At 41.0% G+C, this 27639-nt stretch overlaps 1 protein-coding gene across 1 annotated transcript in view; it reads left to right on the top strand.

The window, feature by feature from the left end:
• The window catches only part of LOC126424669 (zinc finger protein 672-like), a 125975-nt gene that overhangs the window by 53513 nt on the left and 44823 nt on the right, over positions 1-27639 (top strand). The window contains exons 4-5 of the mRNA XM_050087399.1: positions 3745-4116; positions 17780-17912. Of these exons, the coding sequence (XP_049943356.1) occupies positions 3745-4116; positions 17780-17912 (505 nt within the window). The remainder of the gene's footprint in view (positions 1-3744; positions 4117-17779; positions 17913-27639) is intronic.

The following is a 27639-nucleotide window of genomic DNA, read 5'->3' as shown; positions in this document are numbered from 1 at the left end:
CATCACACTGGGTGATACGCCAGTACGGTGATGACAAATACACTCTTGCCATGTGCAATCACTGCGATGTCTCCAAACACGGATGCGACCACCATGATGTTGTAAACAGAACCTGGATTCATCCAAAATATGACGTTTTGTCATTCGTGCATCCAGGTTCATCGTTGGGTACACCATCGCAGACGCTCCTGTCTGTGATGCAGCGTCAAGGGTAACAGCAGCTGTGGTCTCTGAGCTGATAGTCCATGCTGCTGCAAATGTCATCGAACTGTTCGTGCAGATTGTTGTTGTCTTGCAAACGTCCTCATCTGTTGACTCAGGGATCGAGACGTGGCTGCACGATCTGTTACAGCCATGCGGATAAGATGCCTGTCATCTCAATTGTTAATGATACGAGGCCGTTGGGATCCAACACGGCATTCCGTATTAAACTCCTGAACCCACCGATTCCATAATCTGCTAACAGTCATTGGATCTCGACCAACGTGAGCAGCAATGTCGTGATACAATAAACCGCAATCACGATAGGCTACAGTCCGACCTTTATCAAAGTCGGAAACGCATTTCTCCTCCTTACACGAGGCATTACAACAACGTTTCACCAGGCAACGCCTGTCAACTGCTGTTTGTGTATGAGAAATCGGTTGGAAACTTTCCTCATGTCAGCATGTTGTAGGTGTCGCCACTGGTGCCAACCTTGTGTGAATGCTCTGAAAAGCTAATCATTTGCATATAACAGCATCTTCTTCCTGTCGGTTAACTTTTGTGTCTGTAGCACGTCATCTTCATGGTGTAGCAATTTTAATGGCCATTAGTGTATTTATACTGACTGTGTATAACTGTGAAAAATATATTTTTCATTACAACAAGTACATTTTTTATGCTTAACATCGTACCAAATTAAAACATTAATTCTCATTCCACAGTGGACAAAGTAATGCAGATGAAGACTTCAACAAAAAAGGAAATTATAAATAAAATTAAATTCAAGCAAAATTAATAACAGAAATAATGAGTACAATGTCAAGGACAAAAATATAGAATGATAAAATTGAAGAAATTAAATCAAAGTTAATACATAAAGGTAATTAAAATCGCATGCACAGAGACGTCAAGAGGAAAAAAAAGATGATAGGAAGAAAAATGAGAGCAGTTTGAAAAAAGTTGATATGATGATTGAAATGATGTGACAAAGGAATATAAATTTAAAAACTCACATTTGACTCAATTAATTGATTAAAAATAACGCCCAGTCATTTTGATGAAGTTTAAAAAATAAAAAAATTCAAATAATTTGGTGATATTTGAACCCACGACCCTTTGTATTTGAGGACTGTACCTTTACCATTACTCTGTGCAGCCAGTCTGCTTAACATTTCTTTTTCAAAGCTGTAGAGCATCATGCAAAATTTAAAAAATTATCATCAGTTACTCAGAGATGAGGGTCCATCAGTGAATGGTTGCATTACCATATAGATCATATATATGTAGAATCAAAATTCTCACTGGAAATAGTGCGAGAGAGCGTACATAAACAAAGTGTTTGGTATGGAGTTGCTGTTGGGATATTTTTTATAGACCAGATAAACACAGAGAAGAAGTCGAATGTTTTCACATAATTTTCTTTAGAGTTGTAATAACGTAATGTCAACTGTCAGAGTCCTTCCTACTTCTCCAGAGGCTATGCTTGACCTGATGTTCTGGTATTATGCCAGATATCTAATCAGACCTCCTGAATTCAGTTCTAGAAACGTATATTTTATCTGTACTCTTCTTTAAACTTGTTTTTCTCTTGCATCAAATTTGAAATTCGAATCGCTACAAAAAACTCTTTCAAGTTCCTTCTTTTAATAACTTATCTGATATACTGAGCCATTACGGAGGAAATGACAAGCAAATGTCGCTATCCTGATAGAGGACAGAATAATAATACTGTCTGCAGTATGTAATAAGGGAGTACATTTATTGTAATAAATCATTCTCCACTGTCGACTGTGCTGGCTACCCACCATGTGTGAGCAGCCACCTGTAGTTCTGTCTTCTGGAAGCAGCTCAGACAACAGTAATGAAATCTTGACGTAATAGACAAATAAAGTGAACTGCGTAATATTAACTGTAAGCCATTTAAAGTGATTCTTCTCCGTTATTTTATGAGTTTAATCCCCAATTAGGCTCCTGACATTCCATTCCCTCGAAAATTCTTTGGTTTGATGAGCACAGAGGTCAAACTGCTGAGTAACAAAGCATGTAATATAATAAGAGAAGGGTTGCCTACTGCAGAACCTATCTGTGTAAGAAGGGCACGAGCCTCAACATACGACCGACACTTTGCTTCTGCGTCTGCACCCACAGTACGTAGATCAATGTGAAGTGCATTGCATAGGGTGCATTGTATGGAGTGTGAGAAAGAATGAGAGCTAAAATGCCTCAGGGGTTTGCTGTAATTAGTCTTTGAGGTGCTCGTGTGAGCAGTATGCACAATGCTATACTATACTCGTATTCCCAACTTTTCACTCAATACTGATTCTCGAAACTTTGCAACGAGGCTTTTGTGGGACAGTTGGCATTTTATCTTTCAGTGTCCCATTTTTCAGCATTTTGTGATGATCTTCTCCTCCCACTCATACTCACTGTGACCATTTGTATTACCCTTCTTTGTATACATTCAGTATTTGCCAGTTAGTCGTAACTGAATACGGTACGGGTCACACTTTGTCAGTATTAGGGGACATCAGTATCCTACGAATTGACTGAAATCTGTCACCTGCTTTGCCTATGACTCAGCTTCTGTGTTCTATCCATTTCATACCTCTACATATATTTACACTTTAGTTGGGATGCACTGAGAGCGAGCATTTTGGCAAGTGCACGATTTTCAACTCCAAACATTTAAAACTATCTACCAGTTTTTGCAACACTTTGAAATGTTACCTAGATTTGACTGGATATTTGTCCATATTTTTCAGATGGTACTTAATTATACACTGTCTGACAAAAAAAAAAGTAAAGCACCCAGAAGGGGAGGAGGAAAGGAAATGTAACTTCACAGATTGAGAGTGTATGTGATGTTATTTCTGTGATTACAAAATTCAGCCAAAGTAACAATCTTGGAACTTTGTACCAAACATTCGTTGTCTGTCAGAACAAGACACTGCTAAAAGGCGATACGTCATTGAATAAGAATGGCCAGATTCTAGTCCAAAATATGGTGGATACAACTGTTTCTCCTATCTATACGTGATTGCATACAGACCGAAGAAGCAGACCCATCCACCATATTGGTATGGAATGTGACTATTTTTATTCAATGATGTACCGCTTTGTAGAATTGTTGTGTTCTGACGAGCAATGAATATCAGATACAAAGTTCTGAGCTTTAATGTTTTTGTTATATGTGCACCCAAGGGTGTGTCTTTTAGTGCCATGAAACTGGTAGTGATCTACAAATAAAGGACTAAATATAGCTGAAGTGGTTTATTAATACTCAAGACAATTTAAAACTCCTCTGGATGCTATTTGGAATTTAAATGCAATGATCTGGATGAGGCTTTGGATCTGTCGGAATCCTGAAAGTGGGCCTGTCGTTTTCAAATGTAGCACACATAACTGCATTAGTTCGTCCTAAAGCTGATGACTGTAACTCTTAATTCTAAGCGATTGCCTTGTGTTTTTGTGGCAAGTCCCTGTTCATATTCTTGTAGCTACATCGGAAGACTGCCTTCTAACCAGTGCGGATGCTCGCAGGTTCAGTGCTCTGATTGGGCCGGAGACCTCACGGCATCCCGGAGACCCGCGACCTCCGTCCGTCGCGCTCGGTCCCTGGGGCGGGCTCGCCGTCCCTCTCTCTGCGGGTGCCGCGCCCCCTCCCCGCCCGTCCCGGACTGCACCTCCCGTACCGGTAGCAGTGCCACCCCACCGGTTCTCGACACCTCCCGTGCCGGACTCCGCCCCCGGCACCTTCAGTCTAGAGAACCTCCTGCGTGGCGGTGGCGGCGGAGGCGATGACCGGCCGTACTGCTGCCCCGTCTGCCAGCAGCGCTTCGCCCGCTACAGCCACTACGCCCGTCACCTGTACTTCGCTCACGAGAATGAGGGGAAGCACGTGCGGCCGCCCAGGTGAGTCTGTTGTGTACTGAAAGTGATGCAGATACACTAATTGAAAGTCCGTGCCGGATTACAAATAGCTTATGGAGTAGTGAAGTTAATGACTTGTGAAATTGTTCAGGTGTCTAATTGCTGACAAGCATGTAAATGAAGCTTAAAAATGTTGCTCTTTTCAGATGAATCCACCTTTCTGAGGTGAGGGAGTGAAGTGTTGTATTTAATGCCAATTTGGTTACTTTCAGTGTATGCCGGTGCAATAGCTCCTCACTTATGCCGTATACAACTGCTCGCTCAATGGAAGAGCTGTATCCAAAGACTGGAAAGTTGCACAGGCCACTCTAGTATTACAGAAAGGCAATAGGAGTAATCCACTAAATTGATGTTGATATTATGCAGCGTGGTTTTGGAACATAAATAGTGTTCAAAAATTATGAATTACCTCGAAGTGAATGGTCTCTTGGCACACAGTCAACAAGGATTTAGCAAGCATTGTTCTTGTGAAGCATAATGAGCTCTTTACTGACATGAAGTGTCAAGTGCTATCGACGTGGGATTTCAAATTTATTCCGTATTTCTAGATTTTGAGAAGGCTTTTGACGCCATACCTCACAAGCTACTTGTAATCAAATTGTGTGCTTATGGAATATTGGCTCAGTTATATGACTGGATTGATAATTTCCTGTCAGAGAGGTCACAGGTCGTAGTAATTAATAGTATGTCATCTGTAAAACAGGAGTGATTCCGGGCGTTCCCCAAGGTAGTGTTATAGGCTCTCTGATGTTCTGTATCTATATAAACGATTTAGGAAACAACCTGAGCAACATAATATACCTCTATTATCTTGCAGCCTTTGAAAATGGACAAATTAACATGAAAAATAGTTCTGCAACCTGAGTTTTCACCCTTTAACACCGACTAATCGAGATACCCAAGTAGTGGTATGATCCCCAATTACAACATGGTTTTTGAACAGAGTTTCAAAAAATTAGAATTGCTAGGAGAATACTGTTCTACCCCCTCCCCCTCCATATAATTCAATCGTTGTTCACCTCCTACTTTTATTGCAGGGAATAATACGAATAAAAAACTGAAAATCCATTATTTCAGAAACTGCTTATTTTGAGCAGTTTTTATAGGTTAGACTGATGTGGAAATCAGTATAACCGAAAACTGGTTGTTTTCAGCGATAACTGCCATCCCTAGTCGGAAGAAGAGGCCGGTTGGATTGTGGGATTGAAGGATGTGCTGTGAAGACAACTCCTCTCTACATAGTTCAGAGAAGGCATTGGTGTGTGCAAGTGTCTGGGCTGCACAAACTGAAGTGGCCACCGAAATTGAACTCATTGCATTCGGAAGAGTCTATCGCCACGGCAGGTCAACTCTGCTCTCTGCCACAGTTTGCAGTGGCAGTTTATTTGGTTGGATGGTCAGTCTGTGATCATGCCCACATAAAAGACTGCGTAGAAATCACAGTGGAATCCGTGTATGATGATCTTCTCTGTGTGCCTTTCGACATACTCTGAACCTTGACTGTTTGCCGTGTTGCCGCTTTTACTCCCAAAACTATTTATGAAAGTAGAGCAAATATATTTCTGTTTGCTTAATGACCTTTGTCACAGCTTTTACTTTATTTGACTTCATTGTCATCGGGAACAGATTGCGTGCACTTACTGGATCTTCTTCACATGAAAGCCTCTCTGTTTAACCCCGTCCTTTCACCACTACCCTCTTCCAATGCCCTCATTTTATCCCAGTTCTCTTCTCCATCCTCTTTCAACCAACTATCCCACAGTCTGCCTCTCAGTCGTTGGTGTTGGAGCTTCGATTCACATCTCTTCCTCGGTACAGTACTCTGTCACGTGTCATTCGGTACAGTACTCTGTTACGTGTCATTCTCTTTACACGTCTATCTTACTTAGTCGTTGCTGATTATCTGATCCTGTTAGAGTACATCGTTTACCGTCTCCCTGATCATTTCAGTTTTTATTCTGCCTATCCCTGCCTCGAAGTGAATGGTCTCTTGGCACACAGTCGACAAGGATTTAGCAAGCATTGTTCTTGTGAAGCATAACGAGCTCTTTACTGACATGAAGTGTCGAGTGCTATCGACGTGGATTTACCAGATATAGACTGGGACACTCAAATGTTTAGGACGGGTGGTAGGGACAGAGCATCGAGTGACATTATACTGAGTGCACTATCCGAAAATTACCTCGAGCAATTAAACAGAGAACCGACTCATGGAGATAACATCTTGGACCTACTGATAACAAACAGACCTGCCGCCGTTGGATAAGCAGCTGCAGCAGCAAGTCGTATACTCTTAGCTCACTTATTTGTTACATAGTTTAATTCTTAATTTCTTTGCGTGTTTTTGGTATTTGTGTTGTTTAATTCATAAATTTTGGGCGTATTGTAGTATTTGTGAGTTGTAGCATCGCGTTTGAGTACCTGAATAGTGTAAAATCACGTAGTCTCCTTCTGCCACCGAGCAGTGTGTCAGCAGTGCGCAAGTAGCAGCATTACTGCATTTACTAGGCAATCTTGTATTTTAATAACCGTTTAAATTTTGTGTCGATTTGTTTGTGCTCTCTGTAGATTAGTTCAGATGTTCTTTGCACAACAGTTTTTGGTATGGATAGGGACTGCAACTGCTGTATTTGGATGCAGGCTGAGTTGGCATCCCTTCGCTCCCAGCTTCAGGCAGTGTTGGCTTTGGTCACCCAGCTTGAGGCTGTTGCCAATGGGCATCACTGTGGGGGTCCGGATGGGGGTTTGTCGGGGATGGCCAGCTCGTCCCATGCATCCCCCGATTGGACTACGACTGTGGCTGCCCGGGATACTGCCCACATTGAGGCTGATCCCTCACTTGTGGTAGAGTGGGAGGTCGTCTCGAGGTGTGGCAGGGGGCGAAAGACATTCTGGAGGGCTGAACGGAAGGCCTCTCCAGTTTGTCTGACGAACCGGTTTCAGGCTCTGTCTCAGGCTGATACTGATCTTCAACCGGACATGGCTGCTTGTCCTGTTCCAGAGGTTGCCCCTCAGTCTGCAAGATCCGGGCGGTCGCAGAGGGTGGGCTTACTGGTAGTTGGGAGCTCCAACGTCAGGCGCGTAATGGGGCCCCTTAGGGATATGGCAGCAAAAGAGGGGAAGAAAACCAATGTGCACTCCGTGTGCATACCGGGGGGAGTCATTCCAGATGTGGAAAGGATCCTTCCGGATGCCATGAAGGGTACAGGGTGCACCCATCTGCAAGTGGTCACTCATGTCGGCACCAATGACGTGTGTCGCTATGGATCGGAGGAAATCCTCTCTGGCTTCCGGCGGCTATCTGATTTGGTGAAGACTACCAGTCTCGCTAGCGGGATGAAAGCAGAGCTCACCATCTGCAGCATCGTCGACAGGACTGACTGCGGACCTTTGGTACAGAGCCGAGTGGAGGGTCTGAATCAGAGGCTGAGACGGTTCTGCGACCGTGTGGGCTGCAGATTCCTCGACTTGCGCCATAGGGTGGTGGGGTTTCGGGTTCTGCTGGATAGGTCAGGAGTCCACTACACGCAGCAAGCGGCTACACGGGTAGCAGGGGTTGTGTGGAATGGACTGGGCGGTTTTTTAGGTTAGATGGCCTCGGGCAAGTACAGAAAGGGCAGCAGCCTCAAAGGGTGCGGGGCAGTCAGGACATGCAGGGGCCAAGCAGCAATCGGTATTGTAATTGTAAACTGTCGAAGCTGCATTGGTAAAGTACCGGAACTTCAAGCGCTGATAGAAAGCATCGAAGCTGAAATCGTTACCGGTACAGAAAGCTGGCTGAAGCCAGAGACAAATTCTGCCGAAATTTTTACAAAGGTACAGATGGTGTTTAGAAAGGATCGATTGCATGCAACCGGTGGTGGAGTGTTCGTCGCTGTTAGTAGTAGTTTATCCTGTAGTGAAGTAGAAGTGGATATTTCCTGTGAATTATTATGGGTGGAGGTTACACTCAACAACCGAGCGAGGTTAATAGTTGGCTCCTTTTACCGACCTCCCGACTCAGCAGCATTAGTGGCAGAACAACTGAGAGAAAATTTGGAATACATTTCACATAAATTTTCTCAGCATGTTGTAGTCCTAGGTGGAGATTTCAATTTACCAGATATAGACTGGGACACTCAAATGTTTAGGACGGGTGGTAGGGACAGAGCATCGAGTGACATTATACTGAGTGCACCATCCGAAAATTACCTCGAGCAATTAAACAGAGAACAGACTCGTGGAGATAACATCTTGGACCTACTGATAACAAACAGACCCGAACTTTTCGACTCTAAGTGCAGAACACGGAAACAGTGATCACAAGGCCGTTGAAGCATCCCTGAATATGGAAGTTAATAGGAATATAAAAAAAGGGAGGAAGGTTTATCTGTTTAGCAAGAGTAATAGAAGGCAGATTTTAGACTACCTAACAGATCAAAATGAAAATTTCTGTTCCGACACTGACAATGTTGAGTGTTTATGGAAAAAGTTCAAGGCAATCGTAAAATGCGTTTTAGACAGGTACGTGCCGAGTAAAACTGTGAGGGATGGGAAAAACCCACCGTGGGTCAACAACAAAGTTAGGAAACTACTGCGAAAGCAAAGAGAGCTTCACTGCAAGTGTAAACGCAGCCGAAACCTCTCAGACAAACAGAAGCTAAACGATGTCAAAGTTAGCGTAAGGAGGGCTATGTGTGAAGCGTTCAGTGAATTCGAAAGTAAAATTCTATGTACCGACTTGACAGAAAATCCTAGGAAGTTTTGGTCTTACGTTAAATCAGTAAGTGGCTCGAAACAGCATATCCAGACACTCCGGGATGAGGATGACACACGTAAAGCTGAAATACTAAACACCTTTTTCAAAAGCTGTTTCACAGAGGAAGACTGCAATGCAGTTCTTTCTCTAAATCCTCGCACAAACGAAAAAATGGCTGACATCGAAATAAGTGTCCAAGGAATAGAAAAGCAACTGGAATCACTCAACAGAGGAAAGTCCACTGGACCTGACGGGATACCAATTCGATTCTACACAGAGTACGCGAAAGAACTTGCCCCCCTTCTAACAGCCGTGTACCGCAAGTCTCTAGAGGAACGGAAGGTTCCAAATGATTGGAAAAGAGCACAGGTAGTCCCAGTCTTCAAGAAGGGTCATCGAGCAGATGCACAAAACTATAGACCTTTATCTCTGACGTCGATCTGTTGTAGAATTTTAGAACATGTTTTTTGCTCGCGTATCATGTCGTTTTTGGAAACCGAGAATCTACTCTGTAGGAATCAACATGGATTCTGGAAACAGCGATCGTGTGAGACCCAACTCACTTTATTTGTTCATGAGACCCAGAAAATATTAGATACAGGCTCCCAGGTAGATGCTATTTTCCTCAACTTCCGGAAGGCGTTCGATACAGTTCCGCACTGTCGCCTGATAAACAAAGTAAGAGCCTACGGAATATCAGACCAGCTGTGTGGCTGTATCGAAGAGTTTTTAGCAAACAGAACACAGCATGTTGTTATCAATGGGGAGACGTCTACAGACATTAAAGTAACCTCTGGCGTGCCACAGGGGAGTGTTATGGGACCATTGCTTTTCACAATATATGTAAATGACCTAGTAGATAGTGTCGGAAGTTCCATTCGGCTTTTCGCGGATGATGCTGTAGTATACAGAGAAGTTGCAGCATTAGAAAATTGTAGCGAAATGCAGGAAGATCTGCAGCGGATAGGCACTTGGTGCAGGGAATGGCAACTGACCCTTAACATAGACAAATGTAATGTATTGCAAATACGTAGAAAGAAGGATCCTTTATTGTATGATTATATGATAGCGGAACAAACACTGGTAGCAGTTACTTCTGTAAAATATCTGGGAGTATGCGTGCGGAACGATTTGAAGTGGAATGATCATATAAAATTAATTGTTAGTAAGGCGGGTGCCAGGTTGAGATTCATTGGGAGAGTCCTTAGAAAATGTAGTCCATCAACAAAGAAGGTGGCTTACAAAACACTCGTTCGACCTATACTTGAGTATTGCTCATCAGTGTGGGATCCGTACCAGATCGGGTTGACGGAGGAGATAGAGAAGATCCAAAGAAGAGCGGCGCATTTCGTCACAGGGTTATTTGGTAACTGATAGCGTTACGGAGATGTTTAGCAAACTCAAGTGGCAGACTCTGCAAGAGAGGCGCTCTGCATCGCGGTGTAGCTTGCTCGCCAGGTTTCGAGAGGATGCGTTTCTGGATGAGGTATCGAATATATTGCTTCCCCCTACTTATACCTCCCGAGGAGATCACGAATGTAAAATTAGAGAGATTTGAGCTCGTACGGAGGCTTTCAGACAGTCGTTCTTCCCGTGAACCATATGCGACTGGAACAGAAAAGGGAGGTAATGACCGTGGCACGTAAAGTGCCCTCTGCCACACTCCGTTGGGTGGCTTGCGGAGCATAAATGTAGATGTAGATGTAGATGTTCTCTGATTCTGCTACTGTGAAATTTTCCCTTGTTCACTTTTATCTCTATTAAATACCTTTTCTCCATTGTCGAGGTTTCAGAGGGGTAGGTTAGGATAGGCACACAGCGAAGTCGATAAATAGTTGCCTCGGTCCCTTCTGGGACACCTTTATCCTACACCGAACTCCTGACGCTTCTCTCAGTATTGCTGCTGCTCACCCTACTGTCTCGTTGACTTCCTTGTCATTTCATTCATTTGTTTCCTCTATGTTTATGAAATACTGGAATCTGTCTACTTTTTTCTAACTGTTTCACTGCCAGCATGAGTCCTGAGTGAGCCTCTCCCCTCCTCCAGATCAAGATTGTGAACTCACTGTTCCTCACATTACATCTCATACCGTATTAGCCAACCACATCAGCACATGTATCTAATTGCCACATCTAGCGTATTCCAGCAGATTGTTATAACATATGCAAATGCCATTAACTCAGTATTATTGTCTCCGACTCTTCGTGCTGGCTTTTTCATTATGCCATCTGTGACAATAGCTGAAAAGGATATTTCCTTGAATTAAATCCATTTATTTGACAAACCCTCTGGAACTCAAAGCCTCCAAGAGTGCACTGTTTACAGTACATACAGTTAGAGTTTTCTATACTGCAGCAATAACTCAATTACATTAAACTTGTCAATATAACACTACTAGTTCTGTTGATGGTGTTAGGTGCTGTCAGTGCAAAAGCAAAATTCCTATCATTTAATATAGGTTGGCAACAGTATGGGAATCTGAAACACTTGCTATTTTACTGCATGCATAGCAGTTACATTAATAAAAAATGCTAGTGTTTGTTTCTGTTTTCAGTATACCAAATACACACTTTAGTACCAATTTCTCATGGTGGTGCTTGTAGGAATATTGTTTTGTTCCAGAATTTGGTGCAGAGATATATATTTGATCGTAGCGATAATGCTGTGAACAGCTCTCCAATTGTTTATTATGTTCCAATTCACGTAGTGCCCTCCAGAGTCTCTGTGTAATATACACATACCACCACTTAGTACAGCAAATCCACGAATGCTTCCACTCACTCGCTGATGATGGAGCCAACGTGTTGATTGTGTGGGTCACTTGTCATGTCAAAGTGTCAGGTAATGAAGCTGCCAGTGCTGCAGTCTGACTACCAAGTCCTTACAGCTGTTTTGTCCCTTCAGATGACCTCTATGTAGGAACACTGGTCTTCTCTATATGGGAACAAACTCCAGGAAATTAAACACCTCCCAATGGCTTGGACATCCTCTCATCCATCTTATCATGAGGAGATACTTTTAGCTCAGCTGCATATTGGGCAACGTTGTTTCAGTCACCATCATCTGTTAAGTGGAGACCCCGCACCATTGACAGTGCACCATTTTCTGACCCAATGCCGATTTTATAACCATTTACATTTTAATGTATGTTTACTATCTGAATTATCAGACATTTTTTAGCAGATACAGCATGGGCAATATATCGTGTTTTACTTTTTATTCACTGTAGTAATACAGCGAAGGAAATATAATTTTCAGCTTTTTGAGCATCCTCCTCAAAGGGAAGTCGGGTGCTGATGACTGCGCAGTTGAGTGCCCCACAAACCAAACATCATGATCATCAAAGGGAGGTGATCATTTTTAGATATCCCTCTACTACAGTCGATTAAGCTTTGAGTATTAGTGACCTCAACTTCATCTGGTAATTGACCATTTAAAGTTATGACATGGGCACTTCTACATCTATGTGATTACCCTGCTATTCACAATAAATTGCCTGGCAGAGGGTTCAATGAACTACCTTCAAGCTGTCTCTCTACCCTTCCACTCTCGAACGGCACGCGGGAAAAACAAGCACTTAAATTTTTCTGTGCGAGCCATGATTTCTCTTATTTTATCGTGATGATCATTTCTCGCTATATAGTTGGGTGCCAACAGAATTTTTTCGCAATCGGAGGAGAAAAGTGGTGATTGAAATTTCATGAGAAGATCCCGTCGCAACGAAAAATGCTTTTGTTTTAATGATTGCCACTCCAATTCATGTATCATGTCTGTGACATTATCTCCCCTATTTCGCGATAATACGAAATGAGCTGCCGTTGTTTGTACTTTTTCAATGTCATCCATCAGTCCCACCTGATGCGGATCCCACACCGCACAGCAATACTCCAGAATAGGACAGACAAGTGTGGTGTAAGCAGTTTCTTTAGTACACCTGTTGCACCTTCTAAGTGTTCTGCCAATGAATCACAGTCTTTGGTTTGCTCTACCCACAATATTATCTATGTGATCGTTCCAATTTAGGTTATTTGTAATTGTAATCCGTAAGTATTTAGCTGAATTTACAGCCTTCAGATTTGTGTGACTTATCACGTAATCGAAATTTAGCTGATTTCTTTTAGTACTCATGTGAATAACTTCACACTTCCCTTTATTCAGGGTTAATTGCCACTTTTTGCACCATACAGATATCTTATCTAAATCATTTTGCAAGTCGTTTTGGTCATCTGATGACTTTACAAGATGGTTAATGAGAGCATTGTCTGCAAACAATCTAAGATGGCTACTCAGATTGTCTCCTATGTCATTAATATAGATCAGGAACAAAAGAGGGCCTATAACACTTCCTAGGGGAATGCCGGATATTACTTCTGTTTTACTCGATGACTTTCCGTCTATTACTATGAACTGTGACCTTTCTGACAGGAAATCACGAATCCAGTCGCACAGCTGAGCCAATACTCCGTAGGCACGCAGTTTGGTTAGAAGACGCTTGTGAGGAACGGTGTCAAAAGCCTTCTGGAAATCTAAAATATGGAATCAATTTGACATCCTCTGTTGATAGCACTTATTACTTCATGGGTATAAAGAGGTAGTTGTGTTTCACAAGAACGATATTTTCTGAATCCGTGCTGACTATGTGTAAGTAAATCGTTTTCTTCGAGGTACTTCATAATGTTCGAATACAGTATATGTTCCAAAACCCTACTGCAAATCGATGTTAGTGATATAGGCCTGTAATTCAGCAGATTACTCTTACTTCCCTTTTTGGGTATTGGTGTGACTTGAGCAATTTTCCAGTCTTTAGGTACGGATCTTTCTGTGAGCAAGTGGTTGTATACAATTGCTAAATATGGAGCTATTTTATCAGCATACTCTGAGAGGAACCTGACTGGTGTACAATGTGGACCGGATGCCTTGCCTTTATGAAGTGATAAATTGCTTTGTTATACCGAGGATATCCACTTCTATGTTCCTCGTCTTGGCAGTTGTTCTTGATTGGAATTCAGGAATATTTACTTTGTCTTCTTTTGTGGAGGAGTTTCAGAAAACCATATTTAATAACTCTGCTTTAGTGGCACTGTCGTTAGTGACTTCACCGTTGTTATCGCGCAGTGAAGGTATTGATTGCGTCTTGCCACTGGTGTGCTTTATGTATGACCAGAATCTCTTTGGGTTTTCTGCCAGATTTCAAAACAGAATTTCGTTGTGGAAATTATTAAAAGCATCTCGCATTGAAGTACACGCCATATTTCGAATTTCTGTAAAACTTTGCCAATCTTGGGGATTTTGTGTTCTTTTAAATTTGGCATGCTTTTTCATTGCTTCTTCAACAATGATTTGACGTGTTTTGTGTATGATGGGGGATCAGTACCGTCACTTATTAATTTATGTGGTATGTATCTCTCAATTGCTGTCAATACTTTCTCTTTGAAAACATTCCACAACTTTTCTACACTTACATGATCAAATCGGAATGAGCGAAGACTGTCTCTTAAAAAAGGCGTTTAGAGAATTTTTATCAGCTTTTTTAAATAGATATACTTTGCATTTCTTTTTGATGGTTGTAAGTGTTATGGTATTCAGCCTAGTACCAACTGCCTTGTGGTCGTTAATCCCTGTATTCATCACAATACTCACTATTTGTCCAGGATTATTTGTTGCTAAAAGGTCAAGTATGCTTTTGCAACCATTTACACTTTGAGTAGGCTCATGAACTAATTGTTAAAAAAAAATTTCTGAGAAAGCATTCAGTACAATTTCAGATGATGTCTTATGCCTGCCGCTGGCTTTAAATGTATAATTTTTCCAGCATATCGAGATTAGATTGAAGTCACCACCGACTATAAATGTATGAGCGGGGTACTTATTTGAAATGAGACTCAAGTTTTCTTTGAACTGTTCAGCAACTTTATCTTCTGAGTCGGGGGGTCGGTAAAATGATCCCATTAATAGTTTAGTCCAATTGTCAGGTATAACCTCTACCCATACTATTTCACACGAACTATCTACTTCAATTTCGCTACAAGGCAAACTACCTCTGACAGCAATAAATTTTCCACAACCAACTGTATTTAATCTATCCTTTCTGAACACTGTTAGATCGTTTGAAAAAATTTCGGCTGAACTTATCTCTGGTTTTAGCCAGCTGTCTGTACCTACAACTATTTAAGCTTCAGTGCTTTCTATTAGGGCTTGGAGCTCTGGTTCTTTCATCATATTATGTGTGAGAATACAGTACCTAAAAAGAACAGAGTGCAAGCCAATTTTGCATTGCACTACACTGCTTTGAAACAAAATAGGCTTGAATTTTCTGTCTCAGTGATGTAACTTGTTGATTATTGTACATATCGCACTAGGAATTTTACACAACACCAACTTGTCAAAAATGGGAGTATCTTGTTGCTGTTCCAGCTAGCCCAGTAACCCTCAGCCCACTGAAGTGCTGATGCATGACTGATTACTGTTTCTGGAATAGGAAGAATGTTGTCATCTTCATCACTGTCAGTCACCTCCTCGGATTTCCCCTGTAGTCAGTGAACATTAGCACCGTCACACCGTCATTCAACATCTCATGAACCAGCTCTGTGTGGTCCAAGTCAAACCATTCAGAAATATTTTCTTTGTCGATGGTTTCACACGCTGAAGTACTTCTCAAACATCAGCTAACGTTGCTGATGAGCATACTTCTTCGTCATCAGTCATTGATTTCATCAGTTTTAGGATTAATCGTTTTCCATGACTCGACTATGTTTGATTGTTTTATCTTATGCCACGCCTTTGTCTCTGCATAAATTACATCTAGCACAGTCAGAATGCTTGAAGACTGTTGTCCTCATCAATAAGTTTTTGTTGCAGATTTCCTCTATAAATTTTCTTCATTGCAGCAATGACATCCTAATCTGTTGGCAGAGTTAAGGCTGTCACATTAGGGGCTAAATATGTTACAAATAGCATCCTGTCATCAGATTTCGGAAGTAGTTCATTCAGATGTGATGGTGCATTATCCACTAACAATACAGGCCTTGCAGATAGACCCTTCAATGTCACATGATCTCTCACTTGTGGCACAAAGCAATTATGGAACCATGTTTGAAATATTGTGCAGCCCATCGCAGCCCTTTTCTGGTGGAAAATAATGGACAGGTAAATTGTACAGTTATTTTCCTTTGAAACAGTGGGGCTTTTTAGCTTTACCTATTACACCAACCTTAACTTAATATGCTCCCATACCATAAGAAAAACATCACAGTTATCCTTTCCTTTATAAAGTCTTTGATGGCAGGCACTTCCAAAACAGCCTAGTGTTGTCCGCATTGTATATAAGTTCCAGCTCTACATTTTCTCGTGCAGTCAACTCCTGGAAATTTTTACAAAATTCAGAAGCAGCTTTATTTTCTGCCCTTTCATACTTGGACAGCAGTTTCCCACATAACATATGCCTTTTAAATCTTGTTAGCCATCTGGGAGATGCATTAAAATCTCCTCCAGTCCCCAATTGAAGAAAAATTGAGCCTGTTAGGCACATATTGGGCCAGATACTTTTGTGCCCTCTACTCTTTTTTGCTGAAACCATTCAATGTGGCTTTATCCTGTTCTGCATATGTAGACATTTTCACGGCCTTCAGCTTTCACAAACCTTTAGATGAATCAGAACTACTAGCAAATTGAGTTTTGTCTTTGTTTTTCTGAGTATCACATTGTAACTCAGTGCCAGATTCCGCGTGTCGGTACTGCCTTCTTTGAGTTGTGTATTATTTTCAGTTTGGGCTGTATCCTCAGCACAACATGGTTTGGCTTTTCAAACATTGTTCAGCACTGTCGGAAACCAAATACTACAGTATCCACCACAACAATACAGTCCAGCACATGAGGTGTTCGAGCAGCACATTATTTACTACGCCCGCATTGTAAAATGACATTGTTGTTTGCCAGCAACCACTTCTGGGTAAAAAGAAAAACTTTCAGCAGCTAAAAAAAGAAAACTTTAGTGTGCGTACTTGTACAGGAGTGAAATGTGGTTGGTATTGCAGTTCACAGAATAACAGAATAGAAATTTATGAAATGTAGTGCTAGAAAGGAAGGCTGAAGTTGAGATGTGTAGTAAGGATAACTAATGAGGTGGTCCTGAATCAAACTGGGGAGAAAAAAAATTGCGGAAAAACTTGACTAAAAGAAGGGATCAGTTGATAGGACACATCCTGAGGCCCCAAGGAATAGTCAATTTGACAGTGGGGAAGGGGGTAGTGTGGAGGATAAAAACTGCATAAGACAACAAAGGCATGAGTACCACTGACTGGTACAGAGGGGTGTGGGTTGAAGTAGTTAAGCAGATGTGAAGGAGCTTGCTCTGTGTGGATTAGTTTGGAGAGCTGCGTCAAACCAGTCTTTGGCTTGATGATGATGATGATGATAACAACAGCAACATTCTTCACTCAGATGTAGTGTGGCACAGAAATGAATGATGTTGCACCGACCCATAAAAAAGTAGTTTGTCCACTTACCCAGTGATGCAAAGAATTTAATAGGCAGTGAAATTAACTTCAAGCAAAAACTGAAATCGTATCTGGGGGACAACTCTTTCCAGTCCTTAGAAGAATTTCTATGTGTGGAACTCCGTCACTATCTCTAGAACCCCTGTCTGCAATAAATCTGGCTTAATGAAATATCTGACTTCAGCATTACTGTGTAGCGATAACAAATTGACTTCAAAACCCTGACCTACTGCCATTCAGATTGGAGGACTCCCTGTATGCACAGTAGGCTAAGTGTGATATGGTATTTGTTACTGATGTTTTGGAAGTAGTCGGACATTGTGGAGACTTGCTACATAATCTTTCTCAGTTGTATCGTATCAAGTAACTGTTCTGTCTGTCTTTGTGTAATGTGTTTGCATTGCATTACAGTTCAGGGATTCATCCCGAGGTATCACTAGTGACGAGAGATGCACCGCTGCCAGTAAACAGCGAGATGCCGGGGGGCCCTCAGGAAGGTCCGACGAATGCGACATTCGTTTACGGAGACACGCTAATCTTCAGGGTAAGTAGGAGTGCCTTGATAAAACAGAATTGTTATTTCTTTCTGTCTCACTTATATCTAAGTTTATTTTTTGTTAATTTTTAAACTTGGCACATATTATTTTTAAACTTGGCACATGTTATTTTTAAACTCAGGCTATTAATAAGGTAAGTGCTCCACCTCGAATGGCTAAAATGAAATAAAATTGATTTTAAAATATGAACGTTTGTTTGCAATACCACCCACCTAGAATATTTACCTGTTAAACTCTGTGTATGAGAGATGTTTTAAGGTTAACAAATATGTAGGCTGTAGCAGCACAATCCACTCTAGAAACAGTACAGGGTCATTCAGAAAGGAAGGAAATTGCACAATATAGAACCCAACCCCAGCGCTTCTGGACAGAAGAGAGCTAAAAGTTTTGAGCAGTGCACGTAGGAATTTAATTCAGACCTGCAGTTGTGCTGTAGCTCATTTTTAGGAAAGTGGTATACCACAGGGATGATCATTTTATCTGTTACAATTAGCAAAATAAGACTTCATTATTAATGTGCAATGTGAGTTTAGACAACAATTCCAGAAAGAGTCACCTCATAGTAAGTTAGTTTTTGAGTCCATCCAAAATATGTAGACAGTTGCATCTGCAGGTGGAGAAGGATGGCTCTCCACGCACTTTGGATGAAAATGTCGAGTGTATCTGTGAGACTTACAAAAGGAGCCCTAGGAAATCCGTAACACAAGCGAGCAATGAGCTTAATATCTTTCGATTGACAGTATGGTGAGTTACGAAAAACTCTCTCCATCAGAAGTCGCACAAGCAGCAATTATTACAAGCATTGCATTCTCAGGACCGCACCAAAAGGTACAAATTTTTACTGCAGTTATAGATTACAGTTTTCTGAATAATTAATTTTTTCAGAGAAATGCACTTCTCATCTTTCTGGTTTAGTTAACTGCCGTGATGGTAGATTTTGGGGAAGTGCTGTAGTAGTCACTCTACACGGAAGAGACTCACTGAAGATTAATGCCTTGTGTGACATTTCTGGAAACAGAGGTTATGTATCTGTTTTTGTTAAGAACACTTGTCACAGGAATGTTGTATCACGATAAGCTAGGAATCTGGCTGTCTGCAACTTCAAAGTGATTGGTATAAATTCCTCTTCATGCAAGGTGGCACCTCCACCTCACTTCTCCAGTCACATCCTACGTTTCCTCAATAACATCATTCCAGGACATGGAATTGGAAGAGGAGGAACAGAAGATTACTTTCGACATTAGTGGCCTTCTGGGCCACCGGATGTTGGCTGCTTTAGGTTTGATCTGTGGGAGTACCTAGGAGACAATGTTTTTGCCCGTCTTTGCGTGCTATTCTTAAAGGTCTGCCACTGTCAGATCACTGATTTCAATAACTGGAGACCAGCTAATTTGTTTGTATGGCAAAAAAATGAGCTATGGTACCTGTTTGCAACATATGATGCTCACATTGAGTGCAAATGATTTAGACCTTGAAATGTGACTCTTTCTCTGCCCAGATGCATTAGAATTGTGCCCCTGTCTTTTATAGTTTGTAAATTTTTGATATTCTCATGTATGAGTAGGAGGACCATATCTTCAGAAGCTCAATTTTCAGCTTTTATAACATATGTTCTCACCGTAATCAGATGCATGTTGTGTCAAAATGACATATCTTTATATGTTCTCCTGATGAAATTAAGGAGCTGCATATCTCAAAGTTGTGAGTTTGTTTTTGAGACAGATAGACATACTGGCTGATATATTTTTGTATTTTGAAGTGTCTCTTGGTTTTGGTATCTGCAAAATGTATCAGCACTTAGGTTCTTTTGACTCAGATACATTTTAACCCAGCAGAGACAACTATCCACTCATTTTCCATATTATTATTTTGCTGCACTGTGCACTATTTACCTGTGCATTGAAAAAGAAGTATGTGTTATCTAGCTGTTAATAAGAAGGTGTGCAATGTCAAGTGGAAATATTGCATCACATCTCAATATTGAATCATTCATGTGCCCATCAGCTCTCTTAACAGTTTATGTAGGAGGTTTCAAGCTATTGCGTTGTAACCTCCCCCTCACTTATCGACCTTAATGACAGTGAAAAATTAAACCGCGTGTACCTAATGGAAATTTGGGAAAAAGCAATCGTCACCGAAGTTAAATCTGTCGGTAAAGAGGGAGGAAAGGGTTACATCTAAATGAAAGGGAAAATGCAAATGAAACTGGTGGAAATTAATTTTGAAAAGGGGTAAAGTTAATGAAGAAAGTAAATGTGCGGCCGTTATGTTAACAATTAACTAGCGGTAATTAGATATTTGAGATTTGGGGGAAATTACGGTCGCCAGTCCTAAGGACAATTACTATAGTAACTGAAAAAGAAAGGTAATTACACATATATTTAGCACTAGAAGCGTGGCAACTGAAGGTTGACACGTGTAGTGTGAAAACTGAAAGTTTGTCAGAAGTAATAACTTTCGCTGCACTCTGACTTAATTTAGTAAAAGAATTAATAAAACTGGAAAACTGAAAGTTAATTTAGTGACTGAAATTAATAAGAAGCTTTCTTTCTTAAGCACATTGAAATTCAGTAAAATACGGTTAGTCTTGGACTACCTCAACAATCATTTCAAAAGCTACTTGAATCTACGCAATTTAGAAATAAGAGATTTAGCTTTGAACTTGAATTAAATGATTCTGAACAATTAACAATAGTAAGATTTAGTACGTACCAAGCTGAGCTGCAGTCACAGGTAAGCTAAAATACGGTAACTAAACTCGCACTCTTAATTTGTGCTTGCGTAATCTAAATATTGTAGCCAGCTATGAATACTTAAACTGAACTTTGAAATTAAAGCAGTGAAATGGAATGATTGTACTTTAATGCTGGCATCTGAATTTCAACGACACTCGGGTTGATTTCGGAAAAGGAAGGGACCCTGCTTGGTAATGCAATTGGGACAATGAGCAACAAAGGTTCATGCTAAGTTGCTGTAATTTTGCGAGGCAAATGGAACAATTTGAAAAGCTGAGGTCTGCCATACAGTTCTAAAATTTTACGTGCTTCCAGTTTTCCTTGTTGGTTGATTGAAGGTTTGAAGCCGTCGATCGAGGAGGTGGCGACAGTCACTCATTGTCGGCCGTCACTGTTGCAGAAGCTGGATGTTGGCGCGCCTTCTTCTCAACACGGTCACCAGACGAAACGGGCTCTTGATGTGCGCCAGCTAATGCTTCCCGTCCGCGACACCATGTCAGAAACTATTATCGCAAGTCGAGCGCAATTACATGCTGCCAAACCCCGAAAGCGCGGCAACTTGCGGGAGCTACACACAACACACCTGCTCCACTCGCTACTCCAGCCAGACTCCCTCTGCCCGCGCTCCACGCGGCAGAGTTAACACTACCAAAGATCCTACACACTTTGATTCTTCACACGACCCATCGATGTAATCGTTCGATAGCAGTTTTCCCTAGGCAAGACCCAGCATAAAAATACAAATAATATTTACGAAACAAACCAATTATACATCGACATAAGTGCATAAATATATATATATACAAACAGTAAAACAATTACAATATATAAAGAGACAGAAATGTCATATCTTGAGGTAACAAAACAAGGAAAAAAAATAATAGTACAATAGATGGAAATAGGAGGATATGCATTTCCGGCGTTACACGTGCCCCACATTGTCTGAGGATGTTCGTGTAACGTAAACAGACTCAGAAAATGTCCCAAAAAAGAAACAGCCGAAATGCATATGCTCAAAACATCAACAAAATTTAGCATTCGTCTAATTAACCATAGATCAATTTTTAGACCTTAATAATTGAGTGGAGACACTCCTAATCTTATTCCACTCTGTCATCTTGATCAAAATAAAACAGGTTGACAACATATTAAAATTCATAGAAAATATAGAAAATGGTTTAGCTATTCCAAAATCGTAAAAATCCGTAACACTATCAAGAAATGGAATACTATTTACAAAATTAATCAGAGTACATGGTCATAAAAACAGGTAGATCAAAATATGCAAATTAATTATTAATTACATAGAATACACATTTTATATAACCTTTTCATAATTAATACTCTCGCCATGAGAGTCCACTTAATGCTAAACAAGAAAATACTATTCAGCAGATCGAAAAAACCATAAATATTGACAGTAGAATTCTTTCAGCTGTCCAGGAAGAAAAACAATTCCGCCTTCCGTACTCGCAAGTACAAAGAATGCCGACAGCGGCACAAGAGCCGACAGCGGCTCCTCCTCGCCAGTATTGTTGCGCCCGCCTGTGCGGCACGCTTGATCTCACTCGCCTGCGTAACGGCATTTCCAGAACGTCCGCTTCACTGAATTCTTTAGGAAAAACTCACTCCTGAGTAATCTCAAGGAGTCCCTTAATACTATCACAGTGGATAACTCAACACTGTCCATCATCACATGCATGTACTAGCCTGAAACTTAAAACAGCGTCTAAGTACATCGGCAGTGACTAATAAAACACACATTCATTAAATCTTACAGCAAGTTACAAAATCATATTTACATTCCTTAATCTACTGTGACTCAGCTGAAAACTTAAACTAGCAGCTTGGTTTTTTCAGTTGATTAGATCATGATTAAAGTGATTAAAATTAAATTGATTAATCAAAATTAATTACTTATTAATTACAACTTCTTTAATGACCTTGGTCAGTCAAAAGCATGGCAATCTAGCAAATCGTTAAATCTTACACTCTATTTTACATACTGTATAAATTACACATTGTGTGGTATTAATCGATCCTAGGTCGGTACAATTTCAAGTCTACAATGTTCCGTATACCTAATAGTTTTCCAGAGCTTGGATACTCTAAGAAATAAGCATTTGTGTGAGGTATACCAATGACTTTATATGGTCCATTATAAACAAACTTAAATTTAGAGATTTCATTGTCTATCTCGCTCGATTTCTCATGAGCTTTTACAAGTGCTAAGTCTCCGATCGCAAACTTAGCAAAACGCGCTTTAGCGTCATGACGACGTATGCGAGCATCGGCTTTAAGCTTCATTACTTCTCGCAAACGATCTTTTTTCACACCAATACTAATGTCAATCCGTGGAGGGAATTTGATTATCTCTTCCACTAAACTTTTACTTCTGTCAATGCCGAGATTCCTCACTTTACGACAGTTCAAATTCATACCTACATCAATACCATCCGGCCAGTTAACAATGTGTATAGGCTGGTATTGCCTATGCACACCGTCTCCTGCCTCGTCAAAACTAACTACTATTGTTTTATCTTGTGATGTACATGTCAAAGTTTTGTTTTCGCAATTAATCACTGCACGGTACTTTAATAGCCAATCTAACCCGATAATTACTTCCGTAGTTAAGTCTGGCACGACGACAAACTCTTGTTCAAATCGTGCCCCACATATCTCGAAGTTGACAAAAATCTGTTTTGTGACCAGTTTACTGGCCTTCCCAGTAGCACCGATAATTTTCACTCCTGTTACTGGCATAACTACGATGCCAGGTCTGTCTTTCAGTAACTCAAATATTTTCCCAGATACAGCACTCAATTCTGCACCGGTGTCAATCAACACGTTTAGTTGTAGGTCGTGCATATTAACAGACACTACTATCTGTCTACACTTGTCCTCGACTGTTTCTTTATTTTCCCACAGTAAATCCTCATCTATATCCAGGTCATTCCAGAAAAAACCATCCGGCTTTGATCCTAAATCCGGTTTATCTTGCGGGCTTTTCAGCTTCTGTTCACATACAGTTTTAATTTCAACACGTTTGTCCTGAGGCTTAGTCTCTAGCTTCGCCTCCAATACCGAAACCTTTTCCTGTAACTCGTCAACTAGTGAGTGTTGCTTTGCTATCAGTTCACTAATTGTCACCTTCGTTGATTCCACTTTGGTCAGATTGATCTCATCTGCCAATCTACCTGGAGGAATGTGCCCAGTAGCATCTGAAATTACTTCCTCCGGATCTGCGCAACCCACACTGCTATCGTCTGACTGTATAATGTCAGCTCTAACCTCATACACGCTGTAATCTATGTGCTTTTCTATCAATCATGTCCGGCTATCACTAAAATTTTCGTAATCTTTCTCTTTAATACTCTCGCAACATTTAAACTGGAGGTTTGCGTCGGATGGGTCGGCTACTTCTACCACTATAACTTTCGGTAAAGTCTGCCGGTTAGGGCCAGAACTTTCCGTTACTACTTCAACATCTAACTCCTGCGGGACGAAACACGACGAATCTTGCTCGTGCTCCCCATTAACATCAACTATTTCTGGTAAAGTCTGCCGGTTAGGGCCAGAACTTTCCATCACTTCACAAATACTATCTTCCTGTGGGACGAGACGCGGCAAATGCTGCCCGCGCTCTCCATAAATGCTTCTCCCGTACAGGCCCCTATAATCTCTTAGTTCGTCGTATAAGCGACCGAACTGCCTTAACCAGACCTCATCCCTCTCTACATCCCCTCGCTCAATGACGGACGTGTTATCCGACATCTGATCTTCTCTCAACAATTGCGAATCATTCTTAAACTCAATCTCCAGTTCCGCTGTGGGTATTACAGCTGCCACTTTATAATCGATTTCCGGAACACTACTTAAATTGTTCTCACTGACAGTGAATGTATTTTCTACTGCCGTGTATACAGCTGATCTACTACTTGTGGGCGCACTCCTTTCTCCTAACACTGGCACACTCTCCCGCCATTGATTATTCCACACGGAATTTTCATAACGATGACACCTGGGTTTTCTCCTGTTATTGGGCTGCCAAAATTTCTCCACGCCCGGTTGGCCCCTCACCGGCGCGGCTAATGGTTTCCCTGTCTCGTCCCAGCAGATACGCTCCCCGGATGCTGCTGAGGCGGCTGATCACACCCTCTGGCGTTATTACTATTCTGTGAAGCCCGTATCACGTTAGTATGATACTGGTTTCCGTCATTCCTGTTATTATTTGCATTGTAGCGATTGTTATTACGGTCCGAACCATTATTGTTATTGCTGCCATGGTTGCGGTATGCATTATTCCCATGGTTATCGTTGTTGTGGTTGCTGTGGTACCCGTTGTTGTTACCACGGCCTCTACCACTGTCGCGATTATTGCGCCAATTGTCCTCGTCCTCCACTCTTTCCAGGAAATAATTTATTGTCCTGTAATTGCTTTGTACGTAGCGTTTTGTATCATCTGGAAGCTTCATGTAGAGTTCCCAGACTATTTTGGATTCCGTGCGGCGATCACGCAAATATTCCAACTTGCGGATCCAGCCCTCACAAAACTCCTTCATCGAGCCGCGCGAATTCGCATCGAAAGGCCTCGATACGACAAATTCGCGCCAGACACTTTGCTGTTTTTGCTCTGACCAGTATTCAGTCAGAAACAAATTTTTAAATTCGTCAAAAGTCAGGTTCGTAATGTTGAGGTTTAAGCCCCAACGCTTGGCATCACCAGCCAACACATCAATAATCGCATTAATTTTTCTCTCATCAGTCCATGATCTGGGTAAAACTCTTTCACAGTTCTTAATGAAATCCGTCGCGTGTATACCGCCTTTTTTCAAGGGGTCGAACCGCTCCTCTTTCGTCAACAATTCCGAACTATGTGCATAGATTGGCACATAGCTATGTTTTTCGTCAAGTTTCTTTTCTAATTCCGACACTCTCGTAATTACTTGGCAAGTGGTTGTCGCAAGCGTTTCTACTTCCCTTTTTTTCTCTTCGCAGGTATTAGCCTGCTTCGTCACTTTGGTATCTACTTCGGATACTAAAGCCTTTAAAGTTTCCACCTTCTTTTGACCCTCTTTTTTCACTAATTGAATTTGTTCTGTCACCTTATTCTCGATGATCGGAGCAACTGATTCTCCTACACTTTTCTCGATTCTGCTTACTTCGGAATTAAAACGAGTATTTATGCTCGCAATTTCCGCCTGAACGCCTATCATTTCCTGTTTAAGATTTCCGATTTCGGTATTAATTACAACAATATCTTCTTTGATTTTATCAAGTTTTGTGTTAACAACTCCAACATTGTTGATAACAACGTTAATAGCTTTGTTCTGATTGTCTAGCATCCGTTCAAATTTTTCAGACTGAGCTTCTTGCTTGGCAGCCCGAGCTTCTTGCTTGGCAGCCCGAGCTTCTTGCTTGGCAGCCTGATCTTCTTGCTTGGCCGATTGACTCTTGATTTCGTTAATCAAAACATTCAATAAATCAGTTAAATTCCCGGAAACTACCGGTTTTACTTCCGTAGCGGCTTCCTCTTTAATTGTCCCCCCGTATTCGTCATCAAGGGATTCAGATTTGATTTTCACTTCCGATTCCGAAACATTTTCTAAAGTTTGGAATTCCATTTCTGCTCTTTGCTGCGTTTCGGCGGTCGCGTCTTTCATGCTAGCCGCCTGCCCCTGAACAATGGGTACCGCGGTGCGCGTTTCCCACTGTTCGACCGATTGTTCCGTATCCAAGTCTACCAAATTTTGGTAATTGTTGCCTTCACTCATTTTAATAATTTTCAATATAAATAACAGATCTCAAATCTAATTAGAATACCTCACACAAATATTCTCGCTGACGTATCGACCATTTCGTAACCAGTACTTTGTTACGAGATTTGCACAATGCAAAATTTGTGTCCAGAACAACCTCAAATCTGAAGATTGTCCTGTCACCAGGTCGCCACATGTAACCTCCCCCTCACTTATCAACCTTAATGACAGTGAAAAATTAAATCGCGTGTACCTAATGGAAATTTGGGAAAAAGCAATCGTCACCGAAGTTAATCTGTCGGTAAAGAGGGAGGAAAGGGTTACATCTAAATGAAAGGAAAAATGCAAATGAAACTGGTGGAAATTAATTTTGAAAAGGGGTAAAGTTAATGAAGAAAGTAAATGTGCGGCCGTTACGTTAACAATTAACTAGCGGTAATTAGATATTTGAGATTTGGGGGAAATTACGGTCGCCAGTCCTAAGGACAATTACTATAGTAACTGAAAAAGAAAGGTAATTACACATATAATTAGCACTAGAAGCGTGGCAACTGAAGGTTGACACGTGTAGTGTGAAAACTGAAAGTTTGTCAGAAGTAATAACTTTCGCTGCACTCTGACTTAATTTAGCAAAAGAATTAATAAAACCGGAAAACTGAAAGTTAATTTAGTGACTGAAATTAATAAGAAGCTTTCTTTCTTAAGCACATCGAAATTCAGTAAAATACGGTTAGTCTTGGATTACCTCAACAATCATTTCAAAAGCTACTTGAATCTACGCAATTTAGAAATAAGAGATTTAGCTTTGAACTTGAATTAAATGATTCTGAACAATTAACAATAGTAAGATTTAGTACGTACCAAGCTGAGCTGCAGTCACAGGTAAGCTAAAATACGGTAACTAAACTCGCACTCTTAATTTGTGCTTTCGTAATCTAAATATTGTAGCCAGCTATGAATACTTAAACTGAACTTTGAAATTAAAGCAGTGAAATGGAATGATTGTACTTTAATGCTGGCATCTGAATTTCAACGACACTCGGGTTGATTTAGGAAAAGGAAGGGACCCTGCTTGGTAATGCAATTGGGACAATGAGCAACAAAGGTTCATGCTAAGTTGCTGTAATTTTGCGAGGCAAATGGAACAATTTGAAAAGCTGAGGTCTGCCATACAGTTCTAAAATTTTACGTGCTTCCAGTCTTCCTTGTTGGTTGATTGA

Source organism: Schistocerca serialis, chromosome 10 (genome assembly GCF_023864345.2).
Source record: "Schistocerca serialis cubense isolate TAMUIC-IGC-003099 chromosome 10, iqSchSeri2.2, whole genome shotgun sequence".
Taxonomy (NCBI): Eukaryota; Metazoa; Arthropoda; class Insecta; order Orthoptera; family Acrididae; genus Schistocerca; species Schistocerca serialis.
This window is presented reverse-complemented; position numbering and strand designations above follow the sequence as displayed.